We start from the raw sequence: 23,377 nt of genomic DNA on the forward strand, positions 1-23,377 counted from the left end.
CCCGATTACGCCGCCACTCTCTTGTTCCAGGCGGCCCAGGATTTCAGGCGACCCTCTTCAGACACCGCATACAAATACGAGAGCTCTTATCTGGAAACTTATCTCCTCCGCAGTGCTGCGATCATGTCACACCACCCAAATTTCCCACCTTCCTGTCCCTCCAGATGCTGCTGCTGCTGGTTTTACTGGTTTGCATGAAACCAGAATCCCGATGGCTTAATTCATTGCATTCTGCACGCTAATCAGACACACTCACGTATTTAAACCCCCCCGATCTTCACGTCTAACCTCTGACAGTCTTCATAAAGCCAACGCTCCTTTCTACCCATCGACAGAAGCGCTTTACATGCTTCACTTTACCCTATCTCCATAGCAACTGTTGCTCTCCCACTGTCACCTGTAGGTACCTCCTGAAAAGAGATGAAATAGAGGAACGAGAGTCATTGAGGAGGAAGAGCAGGAAAAGACGGAAGAGCAGATTTCCTCCTCATCATCCAATCTAAACGCTATTTATGACCTGTTTGCCGGCGCCTTCTGCTGCTCCGTAAACATGTTTGTGCCTCCGCATCCCTCACATCGTCCCCGCCCACGTGCACAGCACCCCTCATTGACTCTGTGACCGCTTTTACCCGAACCCGATTCTCGTGCCCGGCGCTGATGAACGCGCACCCGCCGTTAACGCAAATGTGCCTCCACGTGTTCGGCGAGGCTCACGAGCGTTATTCTGCGCGCACGGAGGAGGCAGGTGGCGGGAGCGGATCCGCGTCCGTTGTCTTTACCGGCGCCAGTGGCCTGCTGCGGTCATCAGCGGCGAGCGTTGCCGGGCCCCGCGGATCGGCTCCGGCTCCGGCGGCTCCCGCTGAGAGGAGATAATGGTGAAGAGTTTATGTTTCACGTGGGGGGGCGCGCGGCTCCACAGTGGATGATGAGCAGCCGCCCGCCCGCCTGCTCCGACAGGAAGAGCCGGGCCAAAGGGTCAAAGGTTAAGCTGCTTCCATGCCCAGATCCCCAACAAAAAGTTTCCCGTTGCCAAGCTCTCATATCTGGAGGGGCACTTCTGACTCTCCATCTGTTGCCATCTGTGCCCGCGCTGTCCCCATTCTTGTTCGGCAAGGACGAAACGAGCCTCGGAACAGGATGCGGCGCCGCCTGCTGATTCTTGCCTCCGTCTACCTCCGATTTTACTGCTTTAGAGCCCCTGATGAAAGCGTTTTAATCCCTGTTAACGTATCCAGGTGCTGCTGTTTCCTGCACAATAAATGCACGAGAATGACCCAGTTGCCCCCTGGTGGAGGGCTGCAGCACGTTCAGTCCAACGCTTGTTGGAATTGTTGCCATTTGATAGCTCTTATTGCTCTAAATGACTCATTTGATCCAGTAAAACGATGGCGACGCGATGGCCGGAGCTGTAATTCCAGGACGCCAGAGGAAAGCGCGTAAACTCCGCCCCCGACCGTCGACACGCACCTTCGCCCGTCCGCTTCTGTTTCCCGTTTACAGCCTGTAACATCATGTAGCAGCCTGCCCGACAGCGCTTTCATTATCAAACGCGACGCACCGGCTCGTGCAGCTCTGAACTCCGAGCACGTAGCGCACGAGTTATGGGGCCCTGTCGAAGACGCTCATTCGGCGTGCGGGGGCCTACATTTTTAAAGAACGGAGCACAAACCCCTAAATCTCTCCTGAAGTGTTGTGAGGAGGAATAGCGGGCTGAATGTAAAGGAACAAATGGCAGCGAACATCTGGTAAAAGCTCATCTGAGAGGCGGAATTGGTCCGATGGTGTTTAAAATGCAACTGGAGCAGCATGCATTTTACATTACGTTACAGAGCGCGTGAGTCAGTGGAATCAGGATGATACATAATAATGCATGAACAGACTATAGGGCTCTGGATCGGGCTGGGCTTCAGTGGGGGGGGGTGACTTACTCGCGTGCGCTGGGTTGAGGAAACAAGTCTGAATTAGACCCAGATTTGACATTTACCCGCTCAGAGACTTTAATGACGCCAAGCCCCTCCCCCCTTCGGAGGACTGCGCCCTCATGAATTAGTGAGAGGGCCGAGACGAGAGCTTACAACCCAAACTGAACCCCCCCCCCACCCCACCCCCCCTTTGAAAGTGCTAATAAAGAATAAACTCTGGCTAATGGCAGGAGGACGTTCGGGGGTCGTCTCTGATCGTCCTTGTCCTCTCAGAACGCGGAGCTTCGGCAGCCACTTGCACATGCAGGCGCCCGCCGTGCGTGATCGTGACCTAGAAATTGAGCGAGCGAGCAGCTGAGAAACTGTTAAATCCTCCAAGGTGCCGGTGACCTTGATTCTGAATCCTGTTACCCTGATGTGTAAATGCGATGGGAGTCGGTGTTTCCCACCAGCCGGCGCAGGTTAGGAGGGCTCGGATTAGACGTTGTAGACGCGGGGCGGCGCTCCCGGCTCGGTCGGCCCTGATCAGAACGGCGCCGGCTGCAGAGCCAGAGAGGTGTCGGTGTCAAGGTGGTGTCAGGACGGCGGCAGAGACTGATGGACGGAATAATCAGCCGCACGGATGAGAGCGTGGACGGAGGCGAAGCCCGAGGCCGTCCAGACACACACACACACACACACACACACACACACACCCTCCCAGTCTCACGCCATGGTACCACCAGCCGACATCCATCACCCAGTGAGGGCCTGGTGGATTGTGGGAGATCACTGGAGCGGGATGATTCCCCTCAATAGTGGCCATTCAATCTGATGTGTCACCGTCAACAGCACCCATGGGAACTATGAGCACCCACGCTCGGCCACCCCCGCAACCGTCCAGCCGAGCGTGCGTGCGTGCGTGCGTGCCCCACAATGCCCTGCGAGAGGTGGCGCAACAGCGATTTTCCCTCTTGTTTTCTCATTTGCTCCGGTACCTTTGTTCAGCTTCATTTTCAATCCGGAGTCCAATTTTCTTTTCAATCTTTGCACGCCGCCGATAATTTACTATTCAGTCCGCATTTCCTATTCCATAAATATTTATACGTAAGCCGACGCAAAACGCGCGCTCTTCAGCCCGAAACCCGAAGCGTGGCGTGATGCTAACGCCACGGGGCGTCGATGAACTCACGCATCCCGGCTTCCTGTAAATCATTTTCCAAGTCTCCCTTTCTCATTTCCTGTCATCTATTTTCTTTTTTTTTTTGCTCTTCCTCTACAGGTCAGGACCGCACTGAGGCGGGGCTTATTAAGCGTTTCCGTGGAGATGGCGTGCGCTACAAGGCCAAACTGATCGGGATTGATGAGGTGTCAGCGGCGCGTGGGGACAAGCTGTGCCAGGACTCTATGATGAAGCTGAAGGTGCAGACTCCTGCGTGCGTGCGTGTGTGTGTGTGTGGTGTGTGTGTGTGTGTGTGTGTGTGTGTGTGTGTGTGTGCAGGGACATCATTCATGGAAGCCCTCCACTTATCTCAGTCAGATTTGAGCACGCCATGCTCAGGCATGGCTGTGTTGCCTGCTGAATGAGTCATGAGCTCTGTCTTCTTCTGCATTTGACTCTCGCAACATCTGAACCGACCAGACGGAACAAACAAAGGTCCGGTTTCATTATTTCCCAGGTTATTTTCCCCTCCCAGCAGGAACAAAATGCAGTCCCACATTACTCAAATATCTCCAAAATGGCAGCAGCGCCCCCCCCCTTCGGTTTCCCCTCCCCTGTATTTTCAGCGTCTATTTCAGTATCTTTTTTGGCCTCGAGGCAAATTGCCTGCTTATTCCAAGAAGCTTAAAGCAGTTAAATACTGTATTTTTTCTTCCACCAAACGTCTACAAGACCCCTGAACTGCGCCACCACGAGCTGCCGTGGTGTCAGTCGCAGCCTTTTATCGGTTTAGAATGAAGGATATGAAACATTTGTAAGATGTTCGCAAACTGTAGCGTGACCTCATTTTACGGAAAATCGGGTCAAGTTAAGCCTGACGTAAGCTAACGGAAGCTAACAGAATTTTTACCTCTCCCGTAAGCAGAGCGTGATACTGTTGCATTAATATTCAGACCACCAGAAATTCTATTTTTTTCTTTAAAAAAACCTTCAATGAGGTGCGCGACCGTATCCTTTAGCGCTTTATGGGCTAAAAGATGCTATTGTAGCAATAGATAAAACGCTAAATTGGGTACAGATGACACCAGTTTTTCTTACAATAAAACCTCCAACTCGGAAATCACAGATAATTTTGCCCTTTGAGGATTAGAACGCTGTGAATTGGCAGACGCGCCAGAGTCCTTCTTAACTGTCTCAATCCCCGGCGCTGCTCAGAGGGTTGGTGTAAACTACCAGTAGGATTTCCATATTAACAACAGCGTCCCTGCGTGGAGGTTTGTTCCATTCCCAGTAATTCGGAGGGAACGGAGGTTGTGTTGGGATCATGGCGGCATGTGTTGCTGATAGGAATCCATTTCCAGGTGGGGGCGTGTATGCCTGGCTTGTTCTCTTCCCACAGACTAAACATGTGGGAGACCTCAGGGTAGGCGCAGCACAATAGCCGGAATGAAGAGCCTCTCAACGTCGTCTCTGTTGGGAGCGATACGTCCAATAGAACCGGGTTTTCCCAGGTTAGCAGGCAGCAGCCAGTGGAGACGCTGATATGGGTCTTTTATTATCTGGACAGCAGATACAGGAGGGGACATGGTCTCTGGACGGGTCCCGCCGTGGAGGGATACGCCCCAAATGGAGAAGCCGATGGCTGATTGATGACTGCCGCCCCCCCTCGCTCCCTCACTCCATTTCTTATTTATTCCTGTAGCGTTTTTCCTTCTTTAGGGTCCAATCAGAATCAGACCGCTTCCATCTCTTCCCTGACTCCATTTCTATGATCTCCAATCAATTATCGACCTGTAAATGGATCGTTTCCTTAAAAAAGGCTCCCGCGGAAGCGGAGCTCCGCCGCCGTCGACCGGATTTAACAAAGATTTCGTCCTTAAAAACGGACATGAAATGGGGAGCTGCGCTCGGGAAGCACAATGTAAATGTTAATCGTCTCCTTTACTGGAGCTGAGGACATGAAAGAGGAGAGCCACTGAGATCCATGGGAAAAAGCGCACTTCAAAGGCCGGAACGCTCGTTCTGTCAGCAGTCTGTGAAGGCGCCTGAGCGGGCCGACACGTTCTGTCAGCAAATCTCCCCCCATTGTTGCGAGCCGGCACTTGTGCGCGTCACTGCCAGGGAGCAGGAGACCCACTCCGAGACAAAATTGAGAGGGAAAAGGTGTCGAGCGGGAAGAGAAGTAATAATCATCAGATCTGCTGCGGCGTGTGAAGTCCTCCGAGGGTCATGCTTCAGGAAGTGACACCTAAAAGAAGATGTGGTTCAAACACACCTCCCCCCCCCCTCCCTGATATCTCTCCATCTCTTCACTCGATTTTCCGTTTGCTCTCCCGCAGGGAATGGCGTCCTCGGCTCGCTCCAAAGGGGAGCACAAGCAGAGGGTCTTCCTGACCGTCTCCTTCGGCGGGATCAAGATTTACTGCGAGAGATCAGGGGTGAGTAGCGCGTCGGCGGGGGGGGGGGACTCTGCCAGGGCAGCCATCTTGTGAGCCTGGCTGACGTACCTGTGCGTAGGGAAGATGGTTCACCTGCGAGAGCCTGAAAAACTGATGGAGCTCCATCATTAACCGCACCCCCAAAAAAAGACAGACTCTTCTTCTTTGATATTTTACCCCGAGTAAACGGCTGCAACGCGTCTCCGCTGCAGGACTTTGGGATGGCTCGACCCGTGAAGGAAAATGTGATGAGACGGAGGGTTTCTCCGCCCCCCCCCACCGGCCGACTCGGAGGCCTGCTGTGCCATTACAGGATGATGGAGGAGCTCGGCACTCCCCTGTCCTGGGGCGTAGTGTTGGCTAGATAGGCCCCCTCTGCTCATCAGCGCTAACCGATAATTAGCACTCAGTTCCACCCCTTAATGATCATTGCAGCTAATGCTAATTACATCACAGCTCCACCTCAGCTGTCATTAGCGCTAAACTGATAATTATACAAGAGCTCCCGTCCAACCAGCGCCCGTCTTTGATGAGACCGCCTATAATCAAACGATCGCGCTGCGTCTTCCGCCCGTTATGGAAAAGAACGTTCAGCCTCCTCCAGCACCACCAACCGGCTCACCAGCTCCCGACAAGCTCATTTGTTGTTTTGGAAATCAGGCCTCTAATGCATTTCATTTTATTTACTGATTAGCGGCAGTAAATAACACTCGGCGCCTAATATCCCACTTGCGTTATTACGCTGGAAAAACGGGGATCAGCCCAGCGCAGGAAGCATCAGCAGGCATTTATATGGAAAGCTGACATGATTCCGCTCAATCGGGAACGCCGCTCACATTAGTTTTTGTGTTATACGTTAATCTGGGGCGCTAATATTTACAGGAAAGCTCCTCCCCAATGCGGAGGCTAATCTCTGCTAATAATGTAGCGACAGGTTGGGGGTGGGAGGGGGGGCGGGGGGCAGCTGATTCGCTCACTGTCTGGGAATGTCGCACATTTGTCCACTGCCGACTGCCCAACAGTCCTGGAGTAAACTGGAACGTGGGTTTTTTCCCCCCACCATTTCACTGCCTCGAGATCAAAGCAGAACACAGATCAAAGCGAAAAGGAACTGCAGGACGTGGATCCCCCCCGTGTGAACGGACCAAAACACGCTGGATTACGGAACAATAGTTAATGGCTTCCAGATTCAGCACAGGGAGGAACGAGTGGAACGGAGATTAGATTCTCCCTCCTTCATTTGCATTTCGCTCGACGATGTGCAAAGAAGAAACACAACGTTTAAACCGGCGCCGACCTACTTTTCCTTCCAAACGCCGCGTTCACTGATGCAGGATGTTTTTCTAAAGAGGGGAGATTTTCACTTCGGGGGCTGTTTGTTCCGCAGGTGCTTCTCCATCACCACTCGGTCCACGAGATCAGCTACATCGCCAAGGACACCAGGGACCACCGGGCCTTCGGGTACGTCTGTGGGAAGGAGGGCCACCACAAGTTCGTGGCCATCAAGACCGCCCAGTCGGTAAGTGTGTCTCCGGCAACGGGGAAAAAAAGGGAATGGGCCCGGAAAAATCTGTGTTTTTGCGTCCTGGTCCAGGCGGAGCCGCTCATCATCGACCTGCGTGACCTGTTCACCCTCATCTATGACATCAAGCAGCGGGAGGAGATGGAGAAGAAGGCCCAGAAGGACAAACAGTGCGAGCAGGCGGTCTACCAGGTAGGTGCCGACCGTTCCGGAGCCGTCCGCGTCCGGCACGTCCCCCCTGCAACCCCTGCCCTCCTCTGAGGTTCTTCTTGTTCTCAGACGTTTAAAGTTGAGGCATTTGGGGCAGAAATTGTGGCGTTAATTACGTTTGATTGCCTGCTGGTGCCTGCAGTGCTGCTCCACGGGGGCCCGGAGATGTTTTCCTTCTGCCCTGCTTCTCCAGATGTTCCTATAGCGATCCTCTCTCCCTCTCTCTTTCCCTCCTGTATCCGAATGACACTGAATTTGGCTGCGCTGCCTTTAAACGAGGACATTTTAAACCATCCTCTCTCTCCCCCCCCCCCCCGCTGTCGTGCAGACCATCCTGGAAGACGAGGTGGACGATCCAGTTTACCAGGTAGGTCCCGCAAGCGCCCCGTGCACACCTGGACCTCGACACCCCCCCTACAGCTTCACCAGCGCCGATTTCACCCCCCTCCCTCCCAAAAATAACACCACTAGCGATTGAACCCGGACCGTAAACACCACCTGATCACTGATCTGCTTGATCTAATGGTTCATGATCCTCCACCACGCCAGTAACACACAGTAGATCATCCTAGCGAGCAGTTTTGTTCGACCATTCAACTCCCATTTGCCAGTGCAATGTTGTACAGCCATATTTTTTAATTTAATCTGTGTCTCTGTTCTGATTTCTTCCAAAGACATGTCCCCCCTGATTGGTTGTCCCCCCCCCCTCACCACCCTACCTTTTGGCCCCGTGTATTTATTTGGCTCAACATGATGTGGGTTTTTTTTTTCCCTCTGTTTGCTCACACTGAATACAGACAACACTAACTCTTACTCAGAGTGTTCGCTGGCTCGTCCAGCCGCCTTTTAGATCCTTCAAAGTGGGTTTTCCATGCAGACATTCCATCGATTATGTTGATGCTGGTTGACAAAACTCCAATCTGTGGCTAGAAAAGGGGAGTTGGACAGTTTGGGAATCTGTTTCCTTTCTGTGTGTGTGTGTGTGTGTGTGTGTGTGTGTGTGTGTGTGTGTGTGTGTGTGAGTGTGTTAGAATTAGCTTGAGATAATTAGCTAAATCATCCAATAAGGTGCTGTCAATAAACAAGAAAGCTGGCAATGCTAGCACATGTGACCACTGTGCATCACTTATTGATAAATTCACATTGAGGGCATTTTATCACATTGATTACTCTAAAGGGGAACCCAAGGGGGCATTTGGACGTGCTTTATTTCACCTTTCAGGCTTTCTAGAGGCAATACCGTGGTTTATTTCCCCATTTCATTCTGGTTTACTTGTTGGAAATGCACCTGAGGACACTGTCACGGTTTAGCCATCGGCACTCTTGGAAGCCCATTTTTGTGCACTCTGCAGTGGAAACTTACCCCAAATGTCACAAAATTTACATTTTCTTCGCTAGCTGCAAGAGTCAAGATGGCTGCTTCATTTTACGCTAAGCTAATTAGCTTCTCGCTCCAGCCATACAGATAAAAGCGGGACCAGTCTCTTTTTTCCTGCTCTGAACCGCAGAGCAAACTCTTTTTAAAAAAATAAATAAATAAAACACTCTTTATGTTAGTTCCACAACGGATTCACCCTAAAAGCAGCCATTTGAATGAACGCTGACCTTGCCTTCAGTGCCTTGAACTACTGCCTGACCTGTTATACTTGTGCTCTTTCTTCTTCCCACCTCACATCTTTTAATTTCTATTTCCATCTCCCCATCCTATTACCCATACCCCCCCTTTTTTTTAAACGCCCCCTTATATCCCTGCTCTCATTTCAACCCCCCCCCTCCCCATTCAACGCCACGTCTTTATTTGTTCTTATCATTTATTTTTTTCTTAAATGCCATCTCATTATTCTCTTCGCTTTGCCAACCACTTCTTTTCTTTAGTACATAGTGTTTGAGGCTGGACACGAACCCCTCCGTGGCCCCCAGTCAGAGGAGAGCGTTTATCAGGTACAAAGACAAGCATTGCCCCCTCTTCCCAACCCCCCCTCCCTTTTCATGCCCTGTAATAGATGATAATAGAAACGCTACTAACAAAATGACTTTTTATGACTGTGTAAGAAGTTACGAGGTGCAGGGTCCTTTTGAAGGGGAGCTTTTCTGGGGATTCACCAGTAGATCAAACTGGGGTTTATGTTTCATTCATCGAACACCAAAAGCCAAAAACGCAACTGCGAGGTCTATTTTTTATTTTTTTTTAAAGTCCTCTGAAGGTATAATCCACGAGACTTTAGTCCCGGTCGATTTGGTCGCTCGGAACGGAGGAAAACCTTCGTTAAATCTGTTCGTCCTCCCGCTCAAGAAGCGTCTGAAGGTCGGTTTAGTCAAAGCCGCCGTTTTACGCCTATGACGCTTTGACCTTTTGGCTCAAGACCCGTTGGAGGAGCAGCCGGGACGCCTGAGACTCGTCACGTGGTTTAATCCCAACCACCCCCTGCTTCTTCCTCCTCCTCCTCTTCCTCCTCCTCCTCCTCTTCCTCGCGCGCTTCCTCTGAAGATGAAAACGACGTGCCGAGAGGGAGATTAATCACTCGCGATGCCATTTGATCTCAGAATGAAACAAGATCAATAGGCTAACGAAAAGTTAACTGGCGGAGGGACAGGACGGGGCGGCGGCGAGGGCTGGAGTCAGCACGCCGCCGCTTCGATGGCGGGCCAAAGCGGGCCGGGGCCCAGCCGATCCCGTCAAGATCGCGGCGAGATGGCAACAGAACCGGCATCCATCAGTCAATATTGATTTAAGCGGGATTGACTCGAGAAAAAGAACATATTTTTGCATAATCCCGCCGCCTCCGAGAGATCAAATGAAATCTTACTCAAACAGACCGGGCCCAAATTGCTTTCTTTCATTATTCAGTGTTTCGGTGGTTTTAGACTCAGATGTATTCATAAACCGCATCCATATATATATTTATATAAATACAAACAAGTGCTGCTCTGTTCCTGACACTGAAAACCCACGTCCGATCCAACGCAGGTCCCCACCAGTCAGCAGAAGGAAGGGATCTATGATGTCCCAAAGCGCCATTTCATGACTGTAGGTGTTTTCATTTTGTACTTTCATTATTATTATTATTATGATTGCTTCTACATGCAAACCTCTGGTAAACATTTTCTCAAAGGAAGCACGGAAAGCCCCCCCCCAACCCAAAATTAGTTCACGCAGTCCAACCTCAGCAGGGGGTCTGTGTTTGTGCCCACGTCCTGCCATGGGGATGATGAGCGGGGCTACATTGGTCCCGCCCCTCCAGCTTGATAGAATAGAGCTCGCTGTTAGATCGGGGGGGGGGTAAAAGATCTGACTTTGATCTGGTTGCCGGTCTCGTCTGACTCCACCAGAAGGGGGCGGCTGTTGTTTTTTCCTCAGAGGATGAGAACGAGAGGTTTGTAGGTGGGACGGGTTTGCACGCGGCTCTGCCAGGCGAGGCCGCCGAGCACCTTATTAATGAGCGAGACTCTTTTTAAAAAAAAATAAAAAGCATAAAAACCATTTCTACCTGATTTCCCCCACTTTCATTAAACAGAAAATGTTTCATCATCACGGTCGCTTTTATAAGTTCTCCCCCTCCCCTCCCCTCCCGCCCGCCCACCCGCCCGCCCGCCACGCAGTGACCACGCTATTACATCTCCCAAATCGCTTTCCCGAACATCCATTCAGGCCTACTTTAGGATTCACTCAGACACAATTTCCACGCAACTTCTGAAAACCGCTCTAGCTAAGTGCTTCGGTGCCCGCCGCTGTTGGGGCGCCGGTTGCCGAGCATATCAAACGGATATGCCGGAACGCCGCCCCTCGCTATCTCCCCCAACAGCCCGTGCTGGTATAATCCATATCTCTTAAGTGTTACTGCTTGTCTGTTCATTCAGTTGGAGCTTTTTGAGAGCCTGGAGCTCCCCTGATGTGTCTCGGTGCCTGCAGGGAGAAACTTCTGCGCACAACGTTTATTTTACCCCCGATTTTTGACTCATTCTGTGTCCCTGAAAGCTCCCAGAATGCCTTGCAAACTGGGCGCCCACCGATGTCCCAGCTTGTTCAAGGAGGACGCAAAGCGCCCGTCAGCGGCGCCGCTGCCGTGACTCCTCCCCTTTTTCGTTCTCTTCTTTTTTTGACGTCTGTTTGTTTGTGCATCTCCTTTAGAGCATGAAAACCCAAGGTTGTGTGAGTCTTGTGTGCCTTCTGAGGGGACTCATTGTCCGCTTGTGCATGTGTCCCCCCCCCCCACACACATTTCATGCAGCTTAGCCATTCCACAGCCTCTTCCATAGCTCTTCTCCTTTCAGTAGTACAAGTAGAGAACAGAGGGGTCTAGTGCGGAGGGCCACGCCGGCCTACAGGGTGAGGTGGCCTTATTGTCTCGGCTGGGTGGCTCGTTTGGTGGAATGAACCCGCTCCCCCGGGTATCCGTCTGCTCACAGAGCAGAATCAGCATGAGAAAGCCGCCCGGGCTCCTGCGGGGGCCTCTCCTGATTGGCAGACATAAGAATATCTCATCAGAGCCTGTTTTATAGGACTGAATAGCCTTTTACCCACTCAATTATGGCGAGCCATGAAAGATTCATTTTAGATCCATTTTCTGATAATGAAACGAGGGGATAGATGTTTCTTGCCTTCTGCAGCACGAACTGCCCTTGTGAATAGATTTCTCTCCCCACGCCGACCCACCCGTGCAAACCACCCCACCCTAGCTGCAGCCAGATTCAAGGTTTCATGACTGTGCAGATCTCGTTGGAGCGATGTGTCACTGGCTTTGTCTCTCTCTCTCTCTCTCTCTCTCTCTCTCTCTCTCTCTCTCTCTCTCTCTCTCCCCGTCTCTCCGTTCACCTTGCAGAATATCAACCACTTCGATCTCTTCGGCGACATGTCCACTCCTCCCTCGGTGAGATCTGAACACAAACCTCCCAGAACTTTGTGTGTTTGACAGGTAGTCTTCTGTGTGCCTCCCACAGTACAGGAAGCGTACAATTCCATTGTTTAATTCCGAACGCTTTGAATACGCCGCCGACGGCGTCATGCTCTTCTGACCAGTTCACCTCCCACGTTCCGGTCCACGTTCCAATGGTAGCAAATGATGTAGACTCCAGTTAGAGACCCGGTATCCCTCCGCTCCTCCATCTGTCTGAGATGAACTGCACACAAAGTTCATCCCAATTATCTGGTGGTGACTTTCACCTGACTTTGACAGCACTGACATCTGTATGTGTGTGTGTGTGTGTGTGTGTGTGTGTGTGTGTGTGTGTGTGTGTGTGTGTGTGTGTTTGTAGATGCCTCCATCACCTGCCAACACGCTGGACCCCAGCAGGACCAGCCGCCAGCAGCAGCAGCCCAACCCTGCTGACTTGTACGCCCCTTTCAGCCCCACGTCCGTGCCATCAGGTAACGCCCCCCCGACGGTTGCCGGCGGAGACGCCTCCCTTTGACTTTTTGAGAAAAGCCTTCGCCAACATTTGCAGGATGCTGACGTGGTCGGGACGCTGTAACGCAGAAACGTCCGCAGCTCCTCCTTATTCACGTCCCGTCTTCCATTTCATCCTTCGTCCGCTGCCTCTGATAATGGCGCCGGACTCCAGATGCGCTGCAGAGGAACAAGACGCGCTTTAAAAACGGCCTTTACTCGCAGTTTATGACGGTCAATTTTGCTGTGATTTTGCTGCAATTTTGGAAATTGATGTTTTGTTTGTTCCCTGCCTGTTGTAATTGAAGGGCTTCCATTTCCTCTGTCCTCGTGTCCACCGTAGGTTACATGACCATGGGTCCAGTGCAGGCGGCCCAGTGGGCGCAGCAGCCCTTCCCCACTCAGGCCCAAACGCTGGCCTTCCCCGTGCAGGGACCCCTCCAGGTGGCTCAGGTGCTCCCTGGTGGTCAGCCAGTCATCTGGAGCCAAGCTAACATCTTTCCTGCCAGCCAGCAGCAGTGGGCGGCCATGGCGGCCTACATGCCAGCGCAAACCATGGGTGTGGGGGGGCATGCCATACCTGCTGCCATGCTCCAAGGCCTGGTCCCCATCACGACCATGTGCCCCCAGGCCTGTGACCTGTCGGCGCCGTCCTCCGCCATCACCAGCCCCCAGCACACAGCTGACCCCGCCCTCCTCCTTCAGAGGCAGCTGAGCCTGGGTAAAGAAGGCCTCTGCATGGACTCGGATGCAGGGGAGGGCCCCTCCATGGCAGGAATGGGAGTGGCGGGCGTGGGACCAGGCGTGACGTCGGCAGCGGTGAGCAGGTGTGGGACCCCCGGGCTGATGAGTGCCCCAGACATGCTGGTCTGCAATCAGCTGCTGCCGCCTTCCGCTGCGGTGACCCAGGAGGAGGAGGGGAGCTGCAGCGACCTCGATCTGTCTCGAATGACGCTGAGTCCCGGAACGTCCACGTCACCGTCCACTGAATCTCGTAAGTCTCCCGGTCCTGCCTGAGCCCCACACCTGTGTCCGTATCCCCTCCAGTTTTACGCTCTCCTCCCTCCTCTCTGTGCAGCATCCACTCCAGCCCCCCAGCAGAGCTCCTCCTCCTCAGAATGCCCCACCTCCCAGGTCAGCGACCCCCCTACAGATCACTCCCCGATAGACCCTGAAGGCACCAGGAACGTCAAAGAAGAGGAACAATCGGTGAGCGCCACCTCCTCCGGGTCAAAGCTCAATCAATAACATTCATACGTTTGATTTGGGAACCGAGCAGCAAGGTGCTTTAATCAATCACTGTCACAGCCACGATCTGTTCTCAGATCTGTTCTCGGCGCTTCGCGCGCAATCATGTGATTAGCGCAGCGTGAACAGGATGTATTTCCCCCCTTTTTCTCGAAGAAAAATGCCAAGTTCATTAACACTGAAAAGGTCAAAGATAATTTTCCAGGAGGCTGCATGGGGATTAACATCATTTTCATACGTCTGTTAACATTTTGAAGATAAATGGGAGAGAAACTGCTGCGAAAACTTTTCCCTCTCCTTTCCTTGGGTGTCAGGGCTCTGTTGATGCAACGTCGACCTCTCCTGTGGCCAGCGGAGCTCCTGATCCTCGCCAGGATCAGACCTCTCCACAAGAAGACAGCTAGAGAACCACAGGCACTGGGTGGGTATCACCCGGAACCTCTCCTCCGCACTTTCATGCATTTTCTTCCCTAGATGTTGGGTCACACTTTTTATTTCCAAATGTGTCAAATGTCTCCCCGTGGATGACGCTTCCTCTGGTGTTTTAATCCTCCTCGCTCACAGGAAGGGTTAGGCACAATGCTGCCACCTGGCGGTCGGAGCTGCTGGTACATGATCATGTCTCTGTTGCAGGGGATGGAAGCGATTGAGACCAAGACAGAAGCTCACGAGAAAAAGAGAAGAAGACGAGAGATAAGTGACTGTGATCAGCAGCGCCTCTCACTGCTGGATTACAATGACTTGTTGTGCTTTTACAATCGTGAACGGACATTTTGGCGGTTCCGCGTAAAGCTGGCAGTCATTTGTTCGCTCCAGAGGACGAGACCAACACTGGACAGCATGACAGCCAGGTTTGGCTCTGCTATCCAATCAAATAACTTTGAACCAGGAAGTGACCTTTGACAGGAGGTGACAGCGCCCTCTTGCGGTGGATCGAGGACTTTATATCTGCGAGGATGAAGCCACTAATGGTGACACTAAAGATGCAAATTATTTTCGGAACCTTTTGCGGGGGGGGAGGAGCCCGTCGTAGGTGGACGACCAGTTCAGCCGCCATCAGCAGCGATTGTGCACGGCAGATGGATTTTGCCAAACGTCCTTCTTGCGTCGCCCCACCGATTTCCCACCGTTTGCATGAACAGGCTTAAACGTGGATTCAGCAGTCTCGGCCGTGAGCGAAACTCTTCTCTGCAGCTTCCTGGAGCCAATCAAAAGAAGCGAAATGCGATACCCCTTTTGGTATTTTTCAAACTGTGAGTTCTGTGTCGATGGAGTCGGCACAGACGTGACTCTGAGGCATCACTGTCTAAAGTCCAAAATTTGCCAAACGTCTATTTTGTAAATAAGAATCGTCCCGGTGCCCCAGTCCTGAGCCTCTGTGCCATAATATAGCTCTTTGCCTCTTTGGATGCCAACTACCTGTATTCCTCCCAAACAATGCCCAACCAGCACCTCCTTTTTTACCATCAGGATGTCTGTTTCACATTTGCTCCCGTGTCTTTTTAATTTTTCCGAGAACGTCTTTGATTCCATTCAGTCGGTGAGATTTGAAGTGTCGAGTCTGTGTTTCGCCGTCCACCAAAACAAACCTACTGAGGGACACAAAGGGGCTCCAAATGACCATTAATAGCTTCTTTTCTCTGGAATAGCAGGTAGATCACACTGCTTTCACTGTCTTTAGGTGCAAATGAGTAGACGGGATAAGGCCTAGCATAGCAACCACAAGCTCAGCGTGCATTTTACGCCTTCAGGTTTATTTTCCATCACTGTCCTCTTATCTTTCGTCGGCCCATGTGTAAACAGTAAACAGGTCGTTGTTGTAACAAGACACATGGGCGTATTGTAGGCCTGCTCCACCGAAACAGTCAAAATATTAAAAAAGAATAAAAATAAATAGACGTATATATATGAGATATCACTGCTCCACTTTCAATAATAAATGGTACTGTGCCCCCGAGGGTGTAAGGAAAAATGAGGAACAGTCCACCATATTTTGTAAATTTTATTTATGGAATTAAGAAATGTCATGGAAAAGATTCCAAATGAAGTTTTGTACATCGATGGATCCCCCGTACACTGTACCCATGCCACTGTTTAGTCACAAATAAACTATCATGTGATTCCCACTTTTCTGCTCGTTTTTGTCAAAGGTTGTTTTTCGCCCCCACAACACACACACACACACACACACACACACACTTTCTGTAAAGGTTAGCTATCACTGCTTTGACTACTTCTGCTTTTCATTTAACCTGCGGGTCAGCTCCGCTGCTATTTTTCCCTCGACCGAGGCCGTCTGTGCAAATACGAAGGATAATATCGCTGAACGGAGACCAGCGAGAACCCCGCTGCAGCCCAACCTCAGCTGGGGGATTGTGTCATTCCGCAAAAACCCCAAACGAAGGAAGGCAAACAAAGTTTAAAGGTCATCGTACACAAACACGGCCCGGACGATTTGATCACTGTGGTGACTGGAATCAACGCTGTTGCAAAGCCTTTATATCCACCGCTTCATACAGACTTTACAGCCCATTTCAGACTTATCCAGGACTATAAATTATACAATAAAGTGCGCATGACGGCTGCAGCGACACGATGAATATTAAACTTGTCTGAACTGCTTTATTGGAACTCGAGCACGTCTTCAAACACATCAGGCGGTTCTGTGCCTCTGAGACAGTTTCTCCTCGCATCAACAGCCGCAGCGAGTTCATATCCAGGCCATTATTGATCAGCCAGTGTTTGCATAGAGGGATTAACCATGTCATCACTCTCTGTCAGTCACAACACACAACCATGGCTGCTCCTGCGCCAACACAGACGAGGCTACACAGAATGCTGCACGTTTCTTGGTGTTTGGTGCTGCTCAGGTAGGAGATTTCTCTCAACATGTTGAGTGGGAATGTTTCGGCGGCACAGGAGGTGTCAAAGGATCTACAGACGCCGTCGCGCTGAATGTTTCTGCTCGTTTCCTTCTGCACGTCGCAGCGGGGTCGTCCTCGCCACGGCGGACGACGGTGACCCGTCAACTGTCCGTCAAGCTCGGGCGGCGGGCGGCCAGGTCATGGCTCACCCCGTGGACTGCGTGCTATCAGAGTGGAGCGCATGGTCACGCTGTGACACCTGTCAGAAGAAAAGAGTGAGTGCAACCTTCCAATGGGACGTGGGGGGAACTGCACTCCAGAATTTAAAAAGGAATTTATGACCCTTAAAACTTATTTATGGTAGATTGACATCCTTTTGAAGCAGAGCGTTATTTATTTAGGGTTAGGAAGTCAGAAAATCTGACTTTCCTGCCCTTACGATTAGCATCCTGCTCGCAACTAACAACTAAAAACAAGTTGAATGGGAAGCATTTTCCGTATCCTGCAGAGAGCCACTGCTAACAAGAGTCCCAGCTGATACAGAACTCTATTTCATCCACTTTCCAAGGAGGAAAATTAATAACCACAACATGACAAAGTGGAAACAGACCCCTAATGTGATTATGGCTGTTACGGTTCCCCCGGCAGCATCAGACAGGCTTTCCCTCTGCGTCTCTGACCTTTAATGTGCTTCCCTCACAGTATCGTTACGCTAAACTGGAGCAGCCGTCTCAGTTTGGGGGTCAGGCGTGCAATTTTCACGGCAGGGAGGAAGAGGCCTGCACGGTTCCGCCCCGCTACACCTGCAACAGCGTCCCAGTTTGTGAAGGATTTCTATGTGCCAACACAGGTAAATGAAACCTGGGATCCACTACTTCCTCTGTGTTTGTGTGTACCACATGGTAAAGTCATAAATCTGCCCCCCGTCAGGTCGCTGCATTCACAGAACTCTGCAGTGCAGCGGCGAGGACGACTGTGGGGACATGTCGGATGAAGTGGGCTGCAAGAAGGTATCCAAACCCTGCAGATCTGAAGCCGAGGAGTACTGGGGGATTGAAAACCTGGCCAAAGGGTGAGTTGACCATGTGCTAGAGACTGTGACCAGATGTTCATGCTGGTTCTTGGCTTTCAGAATCAACGTACTGGACAGTAACTTAGAGGGAGTGGTGCTGGATAATCGATACTACGGCGGCAGCTGCCTGCCCCACTATATCCAGGATGTCAGGTTTAGGAAGCCTCACAACCTGCAACAGTACACTCTACAGGTGACAGCGCCGGCCAACCACACTTCAGCGTGACTTCCCGTTCTTAACACATGAGATCATACAACAATGTGTTTGTGGACCCTTCCAGAAACCATAAAATGTCTAATAAGACCATTATTAAAGGGACCTTCCCAAAATGAACCTTGTTCTCCCAGACAAAAGGCTCCTATGATTTCATCCTGCAATCTTCCGACTCGTACTCGAGCTACATGGAGGACACCCTGAAGGAGCGCATGACTCAGACCACCGTTTCCTTTGGCTTTTCCTTTCCGGGCGTCTTTGAGTTCGGCTTCAACTACAACAACGCCAAGTACTCCAAGTCGGTGAAGAAGCTTCGCCGCGTCTCAGGCAAGGTGAGGCTCCTCCTCTGATCTCCTGTGATCTCCTGTGATCAAACCCGCGGTGCTCTCACAGCGCTCCTCTGCATCTCCTTGCAGTCCTACAGCTTCGTGAAGGCCAAAGCCGAGCTGGAGCTGGCCCAGTACATGCTGAAGACCGACGATTTGATGCTTCACCACGAGTTCCTGCACCGCCTGCGTGCTTTGCCGCAGGCTTACGTATACGGGGAATACAGACAGATCTTCCAGGACTACGGCACCCACTACGTCACGGAGGCGGCCCTTGGAGGAACCTTTGAACACACCATCATCCTGAACAAGGAGCGGTTGGAGAAATCGGGTAAGCTTCCACACTTCCTTTAAGCAGGTGTAGAGATGATGTCATCATGTGGTGTAAAGTGCCGGAGCCTTGTTTTTCCCAGATTACTCTTTGGAGGATTACAAACGGTGTACACAGGCAGGCCTGAAGGTCGGCGCCAACATTTACGGCGTTTATGTCTCTGCTGGTGTTCACGGAGGCTCCTGCAACGGCCTGCTGAACGAGATGGGAGGTGAGATTCCATCTCAAACAAACAGCCTGCGTCGCTCAGACCGAACCTCCAAAGTCAATCTGGACTCCTTCCAGAGAACACGGCCCAGGGCAGCATGGTGGAGGACTTTGTGTCTGTGGTCAGGGGTGGAACAAGCGAATCCATCACAGCTTTGTTGTCTAAGAAGCTCCCCACCCCAGAGCTGATGAGACTTTGGGGTGAAGGTGTTCAGTTTAACCCCGACTTCATTCGCAGAACTGTGAGTGCCTTTTTCCCCGCTTATCTATTTCTCATCGTTTACTCTTATTTCATCATCTTATATTCCTGTCAGTATTGGCTGCAGGAAACGTTGCAAAATACAAAAATATTTACCAAAGTCCCAGCTAGAGGGCTTAACGTAGGTAAAGGGCAGCTACATGATCAATAACAAGTTGGGAAACAGGCAGCAAAAGACACCTGTGCCAGTGGGACTCTTTGTTCCCCTGTGTAAGATTCATCTTACAAGAATATAAAGCCCTTGTTTCCTGATAGACGCGTCCCCTGTATGAACTGGTGACCTCCAGGGACTTCGCCCAGGCTTCCACCCTGAAGAGGAACCTGAAGAGAGCCCTGTCCGAGTACCTGGCCGAGGCTAGCTCCTGCCGCTGCGCTCCCTGCCTCAACAACGGCGTGGCTGTTTTGAGAGGTAACACAGAGTTTAACGGCATACTTTATGCTTCCCCATCTGTGGAAGATTTCACGGCATCATTTAAAACTTTTTATTGACATTTTTACTCAGTTTTTGGAAAGTTTTTGGACGACCTTATGAAGGAAATATCCCAATCTTTCACAGGCACCAGGTGTGACTGTATATGTCCGATTGGCTACACCGGACACGGCTGTGAGATCACCAGCAGACGAAAAGGTTAGCGACCAGCGCATTGCACCACGTCCCCAGCCTCTAACCTGCTGATGGTAACAAACACGGCTCCTCCTCACAGTTATAGGCATTGATGGGAGCTGGAGCTGCTGGGGCTCCTGGTCCTCCTGCAGCGGAGGAACAATGACCAGGAGTCGACAGTGTAACAACCCGGCGCCAAGCCATGGAGGAATGGCGTGCAGAGGACTGCAGCAAGAGTCCACCGACTGCCTTTAAACCCTTCTGAAGACACGGGTGTTTGTTTTAAAACTGAATTACATGAATGAAATATTCACACAATTAAACTTTTATTAGGAAAATCACAAGTGCTTCGTTCATGAGTATTTGATCTGCTGGTTTTTGCTTCCTCCCATTAGATATAGAAGGCAAAAGTCCCTTTTATGTCTTTTATATATATTTTATAAGCAGTTCAGATAAGGAGAAAAAACCCAACCCACCCGTTAAATCCCACAAACAGCCAGACAGTATCCACATGTGGGAGGGTTTATTATTTCCACTGACAGCAAGGACAGATCGGTCCCTCTAACAGCGCAGGGTCTGAGCCGTGGAGCCCAGGCAGGCTGCTCCTCCACCATCTGGGGCGGGGTTATTGCAGGTTCTCGTCCGGGTTTTTCTCCCCGACGAGCAGGACGACCAGCTGCCCCAACAGGACCAAGAGCCGTCTGTCTTCGTATCTGCAGAGTCATTGAATTCAATGGATGTTTATGTTTGAATTTGTGGACTTCCTGGAATAGTTTGCCAACTTTTAAGGCTATGATCTAGCCTGTTTTAATCTGACAGAGGTCTTTATTGGCTTACCTCTTCTGAGGGTCTCCTCGCAGGCTTCTCCCTGGTAGCCTGACTTGCAGATGCATTTACAGGACGTACCCGTCAGGAGTGGGATGCCATTGTGCCTGCAGGGGGCGCAGCGACAGGGGTCAAACTGCTGCATGTACTCCTCCCAGGCTCTCCGCAGGTTGGCCAGTCTGGCGCCAACATGGTCGGCAGCTGTGCTGAACCGCACCAGCTCGTAAATTGGCATAATCTGGGAGAAACGTGAGAGAAAAGAGTGATGAAAGAAACCGTTTAAAAGTTTTTGTGCTTTTGTAGGTGAAATCAACTTACCTCCTGTTCTATGAGTGTTGGGTTGTACTTGAGGCTAGCTCCCCAGGCCCTATATGTTTCAGGATTCCTGATGACCAACACCCCAGTGCTGTGGTCCAGGATCCCCCCCTTAACTAGAGTAATAACATCCTCAACCACAGCAGAGCTGGCTGTTGACCCTGTGATGTAAAAGGAAAAATAACATTCAAGTTGAGCTGAAATAAGTGGTAGATTTCCAAATGTAGTGAAAGTTGCCAACACAGGAACGTTGCCTCACCTTGATTGAAACTTCCCTCTTTACTACATGGATTCACACCAACTTTGAGACCCACGGACATACCATCGTTGATGGGGTAGCTAAGGCCGATGGAGGCACCGAAGCATCGACCAGCCTGTTCACCCTGCATATCTAAAGGGAAATACATCAGAAATCCAGATATCAATGTTTCCAAATAAATGACAGCGCGAGGAGAAGGCCATCCGGCGTACTCGACTCTGCCATGTTTGTTTTGTTGACAACCAAGATGTATTCCAGTGTTCCACCCATGGTTCCCCCTGTGACGTAGTGGGTTCCGTATGTGTTGAAGAAGCGGGAGTACATTCCGAAGTCGTACTGCTCGGGGAGATCCATGAGGGAGATGTAGAAATCTTCGTGGAGCATCAAATCGTGGCTTCTCATTTTAAAGTGGGCCGTCTCGACTTTGGACCACAATCTGACGAACCCAAGATTCTGAGGAGGGGGAACACAATTTTAATGTGAACTTGTGAGAGTGTTGTAACCAGGAAAAAGTATTGATTTGGTCAAGTTTTTAGAGTGCCCTCTGGTGAGAGGCTGCAATAAAAGCTCATTAGCTAAGAAAAATTAGCTAAGAAACCAACATTACCGTGCTTTTATGCTGCGTTAGATTACGGAGAAACTCTGATTCCTGACTCCCACTCAGACCCGCTTCCACATAATAGATACCGACAGTGAAGCCCCCACTGGAAGACTTGGTGTCTTTCCTTGCGTTAAGCACGCTCACCACATCCTCATAGTACTCCTGCGAGCCCTCCGACGTAGCCTCAGCCTGATTAGAGGTTCAAACATATCAATTGGAGCATTTATTAAAGCCGGGACAACAGAATTCTTCCTTTCCCGTACCACAAAACGGTAGGTGTGGTAGTTGTAGGGTTTCCTGTAGTTCTTCTCGTCGTCTCTGTACTGGAGACTCTCGCAGAACGACTCATAGGTGAATTTCCTCCACTCGCCGTTGTAGACATATTCACACTTTCCTCCAAAGTACTTTGAGTCGAGTACAGGGTCGACAAACTCTCCTGTCAGAACGTTGTAGCTGGGCAAATGGGAACATCTCAGATGAGTCAAAGCATCGCAACTCATGCGGAAAATGTAAATGTTTGTGATAACGGAGCTCTTGTGGTCGGGGTCACGGCTTTGTGTTGCGTTCAAAACTGTTTCCTTTGACGACAGACGTGCATTGCTCACCCCTGGATGCCCCGCTCGGCGCCAGGAATGGACATTATGGTGGAACATTTGTCCTCCCTCCTGTTGACGTTCTCACAGTCGTCTTCATCGGAGAAGTCGTCGCAGTCTGGCTCCCCGTTACAGCGCAGGGATTGGCTGATGCAGCGGCCTGCAGGGACAGTGAGGCGTGATGGGTTAACAGCAAACGGCGGCGTTCTGGTGAAGACCTACCGGTTTCCTTGCAGGTGAAGCTGTCTCCGCAGTAATCAGGTACCAGACACTGCGTGGTCGCTCTTGGACATGCCATCGAATCCCACTGCTTCTCCAAGCAGTCCGTCCCGCCAAACTGCCCGGGCTTCTCCAAGTAGCGGAAGCGGAACTGAGACAGACGAGAGCACAAGTTAAAACCGCTCATTTGCAGTCTGTTTTAGAAGGTAGTTAGCAATACCACCAGCTGAAGTAATGCCTTTTATTATGACATGAATACCTTTTTGTCTGTGCAGGAAGTACATGGCGTCCAGGTGGACCAGATCCCCATCTTGCAGTTGACTGGTGTGGGTCTGTTTATGGCTCTGACCCTCCTCGGGCCAGCCCCTCTGTCCCCCCCAGAAAACATCCAGAACTATCAGTGTTCTTTCACGATTCACACATTATATAATCAAACCTATTGCCATGTTTTTACAAAATGCAATGGAAACTTTAATGAAATACCTTTTGCCATCAGTGGCCCACGACCTTCTGGACGCTGCGACAGTCGGACCCGAGTTGATCAATAGGTAAAACGTGCATAGAATCAGGGGGAAATTAATAAAGAGCTCCATGGAATCCAGTCATTTGTTGTTAAAATGTCACACAACAGCTGGAGTGATCATCTGAGGACGGTTGGCTGCAGGCTCATCAGGCACAGTGAATGATTGATCGTGTGTAAACAGTTACAACAGTCGGGAAACTTTTTTCAAACTAAATCCTCCAATTCTACCCCCACAAATACAAACAGAACATGTTTTCCTTTCTTTATTTACCACTGAAATGCCAACGATATGCTCTTTTA

At 50.9% G+C, this 23,377-nt stretch overlaps 2 protein-coding genes across 2 annotated transcripts in view; one reads left to right on the forward strand and one right to left on the reverse strand.

Annotated features, from left to right (window-relative positions):
- LOC130538972 (uncharacterized) overlaps positions 1-20,086 on the forward strand; it is a 33,521-nt gene extending 13,435 nt beyond the window's left edge. Inside the window, exons 3-26 of the mRNA XM_057057037.1 lie at positions 3,184-3,323; positions 5,403-5,501; positions 6,889-7,020; positions 7,096-7,215; positions 7,562-7,600; positions 9,109-9,174; positions 10,202-10,261; positions 12,054-12,101; positions 12,487-12,598; positions 12,961-13,611; positions 13,696-13,826; positions 14,180-14,264; positions 16,486-16,735; positions 16,854-17,004; positions 17,432-17,579; positions 17,660-17,801; positions 17,862-17,994; positions 18,150-18,347; positions 18,432-18,672; positions 18,755-18,883; positions 18,958-19,121; positions 19,394-19,547; positions 19,695-19,766; positions 19,843-20,086. Coding sequence (XP_056913017.1) covers positions 3,184-3,323; positions 5,403-5,501; positions 6,889-7,020; positions 7,096-7,215; positions 7,562-7,600; positions 9,109-9,174; positions 10,202-10,261; positions 12,054-12,101; positions 12,487-12,598; positions 12,961-13,611; positions 13,696-13,826; positions 14,180-14,264; positions 16,486-16,735; positions 16,854-17,004; positions 17,432-17,579; positions 17,660-17,801; positions 17,862-17,994; positions 18,150-18,347; positions 18,432-18,672; positions 18,755-18,883; positions 18,958-19,121; positions 19,394-19,547; positions 19,695-19,766; positions 19,843-19,997 — 3,620 coding nt within the window. The 3' untranslated portion in view covers positions 19,998-20,086. The remainder of the gene's footprint in view (positions 1-3,183; positions 3,324-5,402; positions 5,502-6,888; positions 7,021-7,095; positions 7,216-7,561; positions 7,601-9,108; positions 9,175-10,201; positions 10,262-12,053; positions 12,102-12,486; positions 12,599-12,960; positions 13,612-13,695; positions 13,827-14,179; positions 14,265-16,485; positions 16,736-16,853; positions 17,005-17,431; positions 17,580-17,659; positions 17,802-17,861; positions 17,995-18,149; positions 18,348-18,431; positions 18,673-18,754; positions 18,884-18,957; positions 19,122-19,393; positions 19,548-19,694; positions 19,767-19,842) is intronic.
- A 164-nt stretch (positions 20,087-20,250) lies between these two features.
- c8a (complement component 8, alpha polypeptide) lies at positions 20,251-23,244 on the reverse strand. Its single transcript, XM_057056922.1, has 11 exons — positions 23,038-23,244; positions 22,814-22,922; positions 22,558-22,705; positions 22,348-22,495; positions 22,006-22,195; positions 21,749-21,931; positions 21,354-21,594; positions 21,142-21,273; positions 20,886-21,043; positions 20,580-20,805; positions 20,251-20,455 (listed from the first exon to the last, which is right to left on the reverse strand). Exons 1-11 carry the CDS (start codon positions 23,145-23,147, stop codon positions 20,304-20,306), a joined length of 1,797 nt encoding a protein of 598 aa, XP_056912902.1. The 5' UTR covers positions 23,148-23,244; the 3' UTR covers positions 20,251-20,303.
- Positions 23,245-23,377: the final 133 nt, after the last annotated feature.

Source organism: Takifugu flavidus, chromosome 15, assembly GCF_003711565.1.
Source record: "Takifugu flavidus isolate HTHZ2018 chromosome 15, ASM371156v2, whole genome shotgun sequence".
Classification (NCBI taxonomy): Eukaryota; Metazoa; Chordata; class Actinopteri; order Tetraodontiformes; family Tetraodontidae; genus Takifugu; species Takifugu flavidus.